This window comes from Strongylocentrotus purpuratus, unplaced genomic scaffold, assembly GCF_000002235.5.
Source record: "Strongylocentrotus purpuratus isolate Spur 01 unplaced genomic scaffold, Spur_5.0 spur5_scaffold_9, whole genome shotgun sequence".
Lineage (NCBI taxonomy): Eukaryota > Metazoa > Echinodermata > Echinoidea > Camarodonta > Strongylocentrotidae > Strongylocentrotus > Strongylocentrotus purpuratus.
The window spans coordinates 20,633,960-20,647,382 of record NW_022145615.1 but is presented as its reverse complement, the minus strand read 5'-3'; the positions used below and the strand labels follow the sequence as shown (position 1 = coordinate 20,647,382).

General features: G+C 35.5%; 1 protein-coding gene across 2 annotated transcripts in view; it reads left to right on the top strand.

The window, feature by feature from the left end:
* Window positions 1-6,422, top strand: part of LOC582664 (probable peptidyl-tRNA hydrolase 2) — a 6,562-nt gene extending 140 nt beyond the window's left edge. The window contains exons 2-6 of one of the 2 annotated variants that reach the window (XM_782609.4): window positions 2,999-3,145; window positions 3,587-3,688; window positions 4,138-4,301; window positions 4,910-5,024; window positions 6,087-6,422. In XM_782609.4, coding sequence (XP_787702.2) covers window positions 3,029-3,145; window positions 3,587-3,688; window positions 4,138-4,301; window positions 4,910-5,024; window positions 6,087-6,173 — 585 coding nt within the window. In that variant the 5' untranslated portion in view covers window positions 2,999-3,028 and the 3' untranslated portion in view covers window positions 6,174-6,422. The remainder of the gene's footprint in view (window positions 1-2,998; window positions 3,146-3,586; window positions 3,689-4,137; window positions 4,302-4,909; window positions 5,025-6,086) is intronic. The other variant, XM_011664256.2, reaches the window with a different exon arrangement.
* Window positions 6,423-13,423: the final 7,001 nt, after the last annotated feature.

The window sequence follows — 13,423 nt, the reverse complement described above, 5'->3', positions numbered from 1 at the left end:
TTTTAGAGTGAAGTATTATGTATTAGTTGTGGATGTCATTTTGATTTGGTTTCATCTCAAAATTAGTGTGGACTCTTCTTTTTAAAATCGATGTTCTTTGGTCTGTAGTCCCACCTGTTGGTATTTTTGTCATGTCATGTCTTGATGTAGACCGAAAGCTTCAGTCTCTATACCGTCGGTTGTTCCACTGAGACTACGTCTGGCTCCACTAGACCTCCGGTTATAGAGACTGAACGATCGCCTATGCCAGCCTATGTTGAAGATATCACGGCTAGATTTTAGCCGTTAGGCCCCTCCCACAAACATGAACAAACTTGCCACGGCCGTATTGTTATGCCCCCAAAATCCCCCAAAATGTCATTTTACCTCGTGCATATCCAATTTTACATTAGGCCTAGGCTATAATACATCGGTTCCACTTACTAACTTCAGTTCAGTTCAGTTCATTTATTCAATTCATTTCTAAAATGTACAGACAGTTGTAGATCTACGTGACAAAAAACATACATATTTACAAGTCATGAAATAAAAAGCAATAAATATTATAAGTAGGCCTATTACATTGTAAGAAAATGAATTATGAGAACTTTAAAATAAAGCCAGATTGGCCTTGTGAAAAAAAAAGTCCTCATTTGCTAGAGAGTGATTTGGAGGCTTCATAATAATAGTTTCAAATTTGTACAACAAAGGGAAAAGAAACAAGCAATGGATATGAATATATACATGCATAGAATATGAAATACAAAATACCTACATGTAGATGCCAACAGATATAAAGTGCATCCAAGTAATTACCCGATCCCCCCCCCCCCCCCCAAAAAAAAAAAAAAAAAAAAAAAAAAAAAAAAACAACAACAACCTGAAAACCTAAATTACTTCCTTTTTCAAGTGGATGTTTTCAAATATCAAAGAGTTGCAAACTAAGCATATTTTGAAATAAAATATTGTTTCAATTTTCTTTTAAAGAAAGAAAGAGAGAGAGAGATGCATGAACAAATATAATTGGGAAGTGAGTTCCAGATTGTTGGGAAACTATATCGAACTGACCGTTGTACAAAGGTTTTCCCGACTTTCCATAAATGAAATAAGCTGCTGTTTCGTGTGCCATGGGAATGAATTTCTTTATTTATAGTGAACATTTTAACAATATTTTTGGGGAGGATACTCTTGAAGTAAAAATATCCAAGTAGGATAGTATGATATTGGTATAAATGGAAAATGTTCAAAGTATTCAATTTATGGAAAAGGGGAGCCGAATGAGTAAGATAATGACTACCAGTACATATTCGTATTGCCCTCTTTTGTAATTTGAAAATGACATCTAATTTGGTTTTACTACAATTTCCCCAGACAGTTATACAATATAAGATATGTGATAATATTAAGGCGTTATACAGTGAGAATAAGGCTGAACCAGGAAGACAGCTTCTTAATTTATACATAATACCAATGCATTTAGATATTTTGGTACTTAAATAGTTAATATGTGAATCCCACTTCAAATTTTCATCTATATTGACTCCAAGAAAACAAATAGATTTAGATTTAGTTATTGGTGTAGAATCGATACTTAATGTAAGATCATTGCAGGTTTTAGTCGCATTGGACAGCTTATTATGGAAAGATATAAAACAAGTTTTAGTCAGATTAAGTATTAATTTATTGGCCTTAAACCATTTAGATATGTTATGTAGTTCAACATTAATATTCTCTTGCATATCTTTTAAATCCGGCTGAGTAAAGAACAAAGTGGTATCGTCTGCATACATAATAAAGTCAAATTTGGTAGATGATTTTTCAATATCGTTAACGTATATGAGAAATAATAGGGGACCTAATATAGAACCTTGTGGAACCCCGTGTTTAATTAAACTATGAGTGGAAGAAGCATCATTGAATATGGTAAATTGATAACGACTACATAGATAGTTTTTAAACCATATGAGTGGGAGGCCATGTACACCATAATGCTGTAGTTTACATAATAGAATATCGTGATTAACTATATCAAACGCCTTTGAGAGATCTATAAATATTCCTATTCCAACTTGATTGAAATAATCCGTTTAATGGTCCCTTTTAAGGAAATTATGGGTCAAAATCGACATCCATGTTGAAAATCTTGCAAGCCGTGTTAAACTCTCGCTGCCGTCAATCTCATCCCTTCTAGTCTACGCCGAAGGCAAAAATGATTATGAAGGAAAAACTGTGATAACGCCATTACGCACAGTTTTTGCTTCATAGTCATTCATGTTCATGTTTGTGGGAGGGGCCTAACGGCTAAAATCTAGCCGTGATATCTTCAACATAGGCTGGCATAGGCGATCGTTCTGTATAACCGGAGGTCTAGTGGAGCCAGACGTAGTCTCAGTGGAACAACCGACAGTATAGAGACTGAAGCTTTCGGTCTAGTCTTGATGTTAATAATGAAAATTTGTTGTTTTCAATGAAGGCAAGATTCCCTTTCGAAATCAGGATAACTCATATCAATTGTGTATGTAGCTGAAAAATGTCAAGAATTTTCACCCCTAATGTAGGCTCTAGCCCAGCACGTAGAACTTTGCGCATTGACATTGCATTGATTGAGCGCTGTACAGTGAGTTTACGTCATGCGTCACATGTAAGAGAGAGTCATGGCATAAATCAAAGAGACAAAGCCCTTCTCAACCTCTTGCATATTAAGCAATTTCGAGCGAACAGCGCTCTATGTCAATTGTCATGAATATTCATATTTCCTCCGCTGCTACTGCGCGTGTGTACTGTCTCCATGATAATTTATCGCCATGATAAATCAACCATACAACATGAATGAATCGTCAGATTAGGACGAAGAATCACACTTTTCCCATCAAAGACTTCTTCAAATTATAATTTCAAGTGATTGGAATGATGCCCAGAGGAGTCAAAAAACATTGCAAGTCAAAATTGTAATAACTGCCTCTTTTGCCAAACTGATTTTTAAGATTAAATCCACAGACTATTTTCTCTTTTTCTGCAGTGTTGAAATCTAATCTCTTTAGTATTAGCTATGGCTGCACAGTCTGAAGAAAACCCGGCAGAGCTTTCAGGTGAAGCCAGCGTACCGTGCATGGCATTTGTGGAGATGCTGATGATGATGGGTATTGACAGAAAGCTGGCTGAAAAGGTAACAGAACTAGATAACTGTAACACTAAAGATAACCTTCAATTCCCATGACAATATATAATAGATTAAAAAGGAAATCATGGTGTTGCCTATTTGAGTATTTGTTATGATCTTCAAAACATTAAAGGAATGACTTTCTCATTTTACATCTCATTTTGCTCAAACATTTACAGACAAAAATTCTTGATTTTTGTCTGCTTTTATTTGAAATCTTGGTTTCAGGGTGACCTTTCCCTTTAAAGAAAACTCTCTGTCCAGAATATAATGTAAAGTATGTCAGGATGCAATTTTTTTGATTGACATTTAATCAAATATATTAGTAATACCCTATTATTAAGATTATCTTATCAAATTACATGTTTATTTCTTTGTTTGTTCATGGACTCTTTTACTGTAGAACAATATGTATGTTGATAAAAATGTTTATTGTTATCTTTTTAGGCAGTTCAAACAACTGGAAATATTTCAGCAGAAGCTGCAGTATCTTGGGTTTTTGAGAATGCTGACATGTCTGCAGGCGGAGTAATGGCAGAAAATCCAATGGTAAGGTTGTATCCCGTACTGTTGTAGTAGTCTTCATTGGACGATTTGTTTAACACGATGCTTATCTGCCAGAAGGTATAGAAGTATAGGATGTGACCTAGACATTCAATTTGTTTGACTTCAAGTGCAAGCTTCAAAAATTTCACATTTCACAGTTTCAACATAAATTATAAATCTCTTATTCTTTTTCACACTTTGCTCAGACTTCCACTGCCATGTTTCTCTGTGTTTCAGTCCTAATATCAGGATGGCCTTCCTCTTTTTAAAGAATGCTCTGAGTCCAGAATTTATCTGTACATGTACACTATGCTTTTGAATGAGTTTAATTACAGGTAATTTTGTATATAGAACATTGAATAAATGTGCCATTGGCATTTTGTCTGAAGAAAGGTTTCCCTCCCTGAAGTTATTTCATTATTTTCTTCTTCATTTTTTAATTTTCCACCCAGGACTTTGATAATGTCAAGATGGTGTTTGCGGTCAATTCCTCCTTGAAGATGGGAGTCGGTAAAGTAGCTGCTCAGGTCGGCCATGCATGTCTGGGTCTCCATAGGATACTGATGAGAGAACAGGAGCAGTATGCAGAGCAACTGCTGCAGTGGGAGGCTGTTGGGTAAGTTCTGGATCGAGCAAGAAAAATATCCAAATTTTGACAAAAAGAAAGAAAAAGTCTACAGTTGTCACATTGAACCCCCCCCCCCCCACTCCTTTGTACAAAGCTGTTAGCTGTATTTGGATTATATTGTTTGCTCGCGCTTCACCAAGAAAACAAGAATTTTCATCTAAAATTATTGCCACAATGAGAAAAGGGATAAAGGAATGTAGCTGATGTGTCTTGTCATGGTAGAGGGCACTTTAGACAATATCCCCTGAATAGTAAAATGAGTCATATTGGTGAAATATAGGAAATAAACAACAACTAATTCTGTAGCTGAACAGAATTAGGATGCTCATTCATTTCTTTACAGCTAAATTTGTTGACAAATTTTTAATTGTGGTAAGACTCGTTTGGAATAAGCAACATTATGTAGTGTGAACTTTTTAATATGAAGTTGAGACTATGTAATTGAATATTCATTTCTTATTAAAAAAATTGACATATAGCATTGACATTGTCTTGAATCCATGAAATCTCATGTACAAGCCTATCACTCTATCCACTGCTGCATGCTGCCTCCACTCAATTAAAATCTCATCTATCCTTCTATGTTCTTCCAACAGAGAGGGGAAAATTGTTTTGAACGGGGAGTCAAAAGAGCGATTAGAACAACTCCAGTCCCAGGCTGTCTCTCTTGGTCTTCCAAGCTACCTCGTCCAAGATGCAGGCAGAACGCAGGTGAATATGTGCTACACCTAGAAACAAAGTACAGTGAAACCTGTCTATAAATACCACCCAAGGGAGACAAGAAAAGTGGTCTTTATAGGCAGGTGGTCTTTATGTACAGTTTCCTTTATTACATGTTTCAATGAGAAACCATTTTCAAGGGAAACAAAATATGTGGCCTATATAGACAGGTGGTCTTTCTATACAGGTGGTCTTTCTATACAGGTGGTTGCTATTAAAAAAGCAGGTTTGACTGTATTAAGCGCTATTATTATTATTATTGTTGAACATGTGCTACTGTGTCGATGGCTCTTTGGTTGATTTTGACACTAGTCAGGGATCTGTATCATAAAACTTGTTATCAATAACTGTATTAAGCTATTGAAATTGTGGTATTTAGCTTTTTTTGTTTAAAAAAAGTTTTGTGAAACAGGGCGCGGTTTCCAACCTTCCTTCCCTGTATTGGTGACTACACCACCTGACCATAACCTTAGCTTTACACTCTTATGCAAGCCACCTCTTATGTAACCCCCTTTTCTACCCCCTTATCATAGATAAAATAAAGCCAGGAGAAAATATTTCCAGGGCTTGTTGTCGGGTCTTGTCTGCAGTACTTTAATTTAAGATTTTGAACAAGGACAATTGCTCTTGTATTATGTTTGTCAACGTGGTATACATCAAATATCATGCAAACAAAAATCAAAATATATCATTAGCCCTGCAAAAGGGAGCAGTAGCAGCCTGGATATTTGTATTATTTCATTGAAGAAAAAAAAATCTGCAGTGAATGCTCCTTCCCAGGAACACAGCAGTACATTTTTCATACAATTGTCAGTCTAAGTGCAATAATCTTATTTTCATTGATTAGTTTTATTTTAGGATGAGATTTTTTGTCCATACATGGGAGCTTTATTTAAGTGTAAGTGGGTAAAGGAACTGAGCCAGTGTGTAAAACGATAGCCTACTTAGCACCTATCAGTATCAAATGGTATCAAATGGAGAAATATTGATGTATTAGTTGCATTTTGATCCTTGAATTTGATAATTTCACTTTTTTTTTTGTATCATTCACAGATTCCTGCGGGGTCATGTACAGTCTTATCAATATTTGGATTGGCCAGCAAGGTGGATCAGGTGACCGGCAAGCTAAAGCTTCTTTGACGAGAATAACTTTAGTCAATAGAAATATATTTATTTGGAAGAAAAAAACTACTAAATGTACTGCTCGTTTAATATGCAGTAAGGACAACGGCTTGCCAATGCTTGAATGTGATATATAGCAATGCATCGTGCTGTGGCGTTGGTAGTTACCTGCTACTGGACACTGAATGTCATCGGTACATGCTCGTCATGAAGGCCTGAGGTCATCGGTCGTTGACCCTTATCATCGAAGCTTTGAAAGCTTGAATAGTGAAGAGTGAAGTATGGACCAGTTTATGATGTCATTGCTTGGCTACCATGTTAAGAACGGATCATATGCTTTGTTCCTATGCTTGCGTGATCTGATATGAATAGTTGAACAAGAAATGCTCTGTATGAGATTTTTCTGGTTAATACCATGGGTTGAAGGTTTTGAACCTTGGTTTGAGCCTCTCAACTCGCACTGTCAGATTGCACACCCGCAATGTCTGCATATATATATATACATGTATATTTGGACCCTTTAAAGGGATTGGGTATCTTTGCCTCAGATTCTAAACAAAATCTTGGATTTAGCTCATGAATGCTGCAATCATAATTATAAACCTTTAGGTCAGTCAGGAATCCCATGACTTTTACAAGCCGATCGTCTGTCTGATTATCAAAATATTTATGACTGGAATTTGAAATTTTCCCCAACTGTTTTTATAACACTACTGTCTATTGGGGAAATGAGTATGGTAAAACCGGTCACTCAAAGATTTTTACCTTTTTGAGGCACTTCATGATCATTTTGAAGCGCAATTTTTTTTAGGGCACACCATATCACAGACACTGATGACACGTAGGGCAATGCATCTCAGATTTGTAAAACTGGAAACATTGTTAAACAATGCCTAAATCAATCTGATAAAGAATAAAAAAGTGTGAACTCTAAAAGGGCAAATGTATAGTTCATTTAGCCCCAAACTTGTTAGATTAAAATATCATTGTATAATTTATTCACATTTGCATATTTGCATATTTTTATTACCACGTAAAGATTATCTGCTCAGTATATATTTTTTCAAAAGGATCCCTCAAAGGTATTAGTTACCTCTTTGAGATTTTAGCAAAAGTTATACAACATTGGTAATTCTTGTTAAAACATATTTAATGAGAATCCTACTGCTTTTAAAGCTGCTTTCCAGGTAATAATCTGTTATGTAACTTAAAATATTGGTACAACTACATCATTAATGAGCAAACTCTGTTGTTAAAAACCCCTTTATTTATATTTTCATTAATTGTGAATGATAATTTTATTGCTCTCTGTTGTAGATTCTGATCTTGATCAATATCTTTAAATGGTCATTGCATATTTTATGTGAAATTTCATATATTTTGGTTTGCTTTGCTTTTGGAAATAACTGGAATATATTGCAAATCTATATTCTTGAAAACTTAACGGAATATGTTTTTAAAAATTGTCAATATGTATAACAGTATCCTGCAGTTACGAGACAGATCAGGATCATTTATTTTTCACAGTTGAGGGGAAACCCCTCTTACCATATCCAGAAATTCTTGATGTTTGTATATATAATTTTAATTTCTTAAAGATAAGCTATGCTGTGAGTCCCAAACAACTAGATTTAATAATTTTTAATTGGGGCAAGATATTTTTGCCTTACTGTCTGATTTTCATAATCTCTGTCTTTGACCATAGGGCGTAGTACAAGGTATTAAGTAAGTTGTACACATTTTTCCTTCGGTTTTCTAAAATCGGACAATTATAAAAGAACAATTTTGTGTTTTTTCCCTCAAAATCCTTTTGAAAACCAGTACTGCCACTCAAACATTGGAAATATTCATTAAAAACTTTTATGAAACCTTGTGTCTTTTTATAGATGTGTTGTCTTGGGGATGAGTTTTATGAATTAAAATCAATATACTTGGATTATACTGTGGAGACTGTTTATTGCCACTATTGTACAAGAACTGCCATGCTCATGCTATTTCATACAAAGTTTAAATACCTGGTGTATTTTCACCGTTCATATTGTGAAATTTGATCTACAGTATGAAGTCATTGCAAGTGAAAATAAATGTAGGAAAATTCATTAAAAGTCATATTGTGGAAGTGTCAAAGAATCTCACGCAAACACCTGTGCAGTCTCCATTTTGCTAAACCTCCTCTCTCTCTCTCTCTTCATCTTACATATGTATAATCGCCAATGAGAATAAAATTGATTTTATGCAAACTAAATCTTGTGAAATGCTATTCATTGACCATGGGACCTGTCCTATGAAGTGATGTGACTGATATAAATACATTGTTGTTGTATGTCTCTTGCTCCAGTGACAATTGCTCGGCAGAAATTTTCTACACTCGCCAAATTCTAAGTTCAACACTGAGACCTAGCCCCAAATCTAACCTAAATCCCAATTTCAACCCTTACACTGTATACCCCAGTCAAACCACCGACACCAGACCGATTAAACAAATACATTACCCCGAATGGCAAAAAGTCAGTCAGTCTGGAGTCGGTTTGACCGAGGTAAAACCCTATACTTTGGACTTTGTGAATGTAGAGTAAAATTTGTTCACTAATTGATAACGATAAATTTTTGTTGTTCTTGTTTGTTTGTAATAAAGTCCATCACATACTGGGTGATTTCAAGTTTGGTGTTAGTGTTAGTGTTAGTGTTTAGAGCAGTCAAGAGCTCTTAAATCGAGCGGAGAATTTGCTGATGAAATTAAGAGCCCGATACCGATATCAAAATCGATAGCTTAACACCAGCCGTGACGTCACCACATACTTGATTTTACGACGATGATTTAAAAATAGTTCATCAAAACTAAAGATATCATGAAAAGTACAGAATAAATTTACACCTATTTCTCTGGTCTTAGAAAATAACTAATTTTACACGAAAGAATATATGAATTACCTGTTTCACATATTTTTATTTGATCGTCAGACAATAAATTGGCGTCATTCGTGCGTTGACTGTGTGCGGGTACAACACTGACACCGAACTGGAAATCAACATTTGCTTAATCCCTAGGGGCTAGTGTTAGTGAATAGGACATTTGTACGTAAAATATTAACACCAGCCACAAAGGTCGGTTCAGCAGACGACAATTTTGCAAAATCGATAACACTAGCTACCGGAAGTTGACGATGTTCAGAGGTCAAAGCCATAACACCAGCTGATTTCCATTTCGGTGTTTAGGCTGGTGTTAGTGTTTATTAAACACTAACACCAGCCTTAAACACCCAACTTGAAATCACTCAATGTAATGTCTCTATGCTCTTTCACAAAGCTTTGGATATTATTACTCGGACGTTAGTTCTAGCAGGCAAAATGCACTCTACTCTAAGGCCTAAACAAAGATGTTGTATTGCCCTTTGCGACTGACCCCAAAATAAAAAAAATTGAGAAACATTAGCCCAAAGAGGGGAAGAAAAAATAATCGACAGACCGACCTAGGTGCTGGCACCTAAAGGTCTCAAGGTGGTTGCTGTAGCTACAGGTTGTGTAATGATTTCCCAAAGGACATTTGAAGTTTATCGGAGACTTCATATATAAACGTGATTATGCATTTGAAAAAAAAGAGAAGGTTTTCATTGTTGCTATCAAACCATACAATAAACAGAATCTCACCAGGCACCAAGGCCCAGTCATAAGTCTAAGTTCGTGGTCGTTGGATGGTTTCGAGAAACTGACCCCTGTCTCTTCAGTGTACATGTACAGACATCCTCTATCAGCCAAAACATACAAGTACATAGAACAAACAAAACATAGACATTCACTGGCAGACACACAGAAATGTTAAAGTTGAGTTGTTTCCATTGTATTTATTAATATGATGACATGATCGAACCCAAATATACATATATACATTTTTCATTTGCATTACAAAAAATATTGCAAACACAATGATAACATATAGTGACCAAGTGTCAAGTGGTACATGTATATGAATAGTTAGGACATATCAAATTCTCTTTATAAGCAAATAGGGAATTAGGAAATTAAAAAAAAGGCTAGCTTGTGTGAATATGCATACATGTGATAAAACACACCTGGAGATAAAATGATAACATATATTCATTCCTTCTGACATGATATCCGATTCCAAATAAAATTGTAATACTTATATTTCAGTATTTTCTTTCTGCAATAAAGTAACATGAAACTTTAATAGATAAACATAGTAGATTTGATGTGTACTGCATGGGGATGCATACACGTGACGAACACAGACACCTGTAGAGATTAAATTATTAAATCTTCATTCCTTCCAAATTTTACATTTCATTTCAAATCAAAACATACAAGCATTTCATTTTTTAAATTCTATGATAAACAAATGTGAAATTATTTTGTATACATGTGAAATGTTAATAACGGTAGATAATAATACTAGCCGTATATCTAGTTATTACTACAAATCTTCCAATTTTCATATTTACAGGAGTGTAAAATCAATGTACATACAAATACAATGTGCATAGCTCACAGTCCCCCATCATTTCTTAAAAGAAACAATTAAAATTGTGAGCTGACTGTTTTTCAATATTTTATTAGTAGTATTGAAATTACAGTGTCTTAAACTTATGTATACATTCCTGGACATAAAGCAAATTTACTCAACTACATGTATGTAGTGTATACTGTAATGTTAGGTGCTTCATATATACATGTAGAACCATTCACGTTATCTAAAATGGTTGCTTGAAAAAAATAAGAAGATTGCTGGTAGTCTGGTTCATAATAATTCATATACATGGGGGTGTTTCATAAAACCGTTTGTAAAGTTACGCATGACTTTACGAATAACTTTATATATGATAAGCCAAATGGGATGCTCAATCATTTTTTAACTGTATCAACTAAAGTTGAACTGTGCAGATGTAGATTAACTTTCTTATTATAACAAACATTTTTAATACAAAGTACATTTTTTGCCAGCCCATAATTTAATTGAGGTTATTGGAAAAATAGTCACACTTTGTGAAAACATAAGGACAAACTTTGGGCATCCTATCTGGCACTTCATATTCAAGTCGTTCGCAAAGTCATGCGTAACTTTACGAACAGCTTTATGAAACACCCCTCACTATTAAAGTATGGGGTTGGTCTAAATTAAAATTTAACAAATGCCCCTTTCTTCATAATTGACTTTAAAAAATGATGCAACAAATCAATACACACTGAAAGTATTGAACCACCAACTAACACTGTTTTCTTGAATAAGATAATTTGTTGTAAACACATTCACGGTCTAAATGATCGAGAAAAATCTATTGAAATTTATGTATGAAAAAAAAACTGAGATGTATTTCTAATTTACGTGCAGATTTAAGGGAATTAAAAAAAAATGTGAATTATGAATTTCAGTGTCGTCAATCACAATACTTTAAGGCAAATAAAATCAGTATACAGCAAATTGGTAAAAGTTACAAGACCTTGAATTTAGCAATGTTGTCCAAACAAGTAAAAGAGCTGCCTAATAATACATCACAGGGACATTACCAATTCATGATCAATTTGAGATTCTCATTAGTCATTTCAACTTCCTAAGATTCATAACTTAAATAAAAACATTACCGGTAATCCAATTTTCTTCAAAATTTCACCCATCGGTTTCTCTGAATTTTCAGATTCTCTTCATGTATCACGGTTGGAATGCCATTTGAAATTTTGAATACAATATAAATCAAAGGTTTGTCGGTTTGTCCAATGTACATTGATGTAGTCAAAAACAATATCTTCTAAATACAACTACTTATTAAATTCATTGTGTTGTAATCCCAGAGGGGTCACTCACTCCCAACATGACGGGCTTCAAAAGGGTGTCTTTTTCAGCTATACGGCGACGTCATCATTTTTCTTAAAAAGGGGTGTTTTTCAAGCACTGATCACACAAAAAACAAAAAAAATGTACCTTTTCTGATTTACAAGTTCGGCGTCATCTAAGTTTTCCTTTAAAAAGGGTGTTTTTCAAGCACTGATCACACAAAAACCAAAAAAGTGTACCTTTCCAGGTTCACAGATTCCAACGATTTCTTAAAAAAGGGTCATTTAAAAAAAGGTGCGATACGCTATCAGGGTCCATTTCAGAGGTTGATGGACATGGGTGGGTAGCATTTGTGTATGAGAGTGACCCCCCTGGGGTTGTAATTAAGTAAATTAGTGAAGGGCAAGTTTACTGAGAATTTCATGATAGTCTCTTTATATGTCTCTCCGTATCACTTGTTGATCTGAATCCCCAGATGTTACATAAAGTTGATATCCTTCTGGGACTCACTCAGCAGCGATATACTGAGTAACTTGGTGGACATATTAAATGCTTAGAGCCGGAATGTATTGTGAAAATGTGTACAACCTACAATTAATCAAAGCATGTTAAATATTTCATAAACATTAAGGCAGCACACATCACTTGTGGCATTTACATGTATGATTTATGACACCAAGAGCTATCAGTCACAAAAATTATCACTTTGAGGAAGTTGTAACTTCCCATATACAGTCCATACACAAAGCAGATTTACAGACATCACAGTCGTCTACTGCTTGCTTCACTCTCACATACTCCACCACTCTGCCTTTCTCTTCAAACTTCAGTGTCGAAGTCGTCGATGGCATCTTCTTCTGCATGCTCCTTCTCACCAAGGAAGTCTCGTCGACATCATCAACGGATTCGATCTCCGTCATCGACCTCTCTGTGGGTCTCGACTTCCTCTTGATGATGTCCGTGCAGTCCTTGCCCTCCCTGATGGCCCTCTGTTTGGCGGCCTCTTGCGAGAACTTGTACGCGCCGGGGTGGATCTCGGGAGCGTTTACAAATGACCTCTCCTCTAACCACTTTGTGATGTTCTTCTTCACCTCCACCATGCGCGTATAGACACAGCGGGGGCACTCGTACATCTGTTTCTCATCGTCCCAGCTGTGTTTCGAGAAGCAAGTGCCGCAAGTATTGTGCTTGTGCTCGCAGTCCTTGTAGATGCCGATGGGAATGGACTGATTCCTGCAGATATCACACTCTGCACCATAGCGTCTGTTGAGAACAAACTCTGGAGGCCAACCCGGAATGGAAGACATGGCGAATGTGAAAGCTTGTATCAACAACCTTTTGATTCTTCGTATTCCAGTAGATGTGTTCAAATTGGAGCAGATCTAATAACACGATCGAGTTGCCAATTACAGACAACAGACAACTTTCTTCAGCTGAATAACGATTCCAGATGTCTACGATTAATTAGCCAGTTATTTGT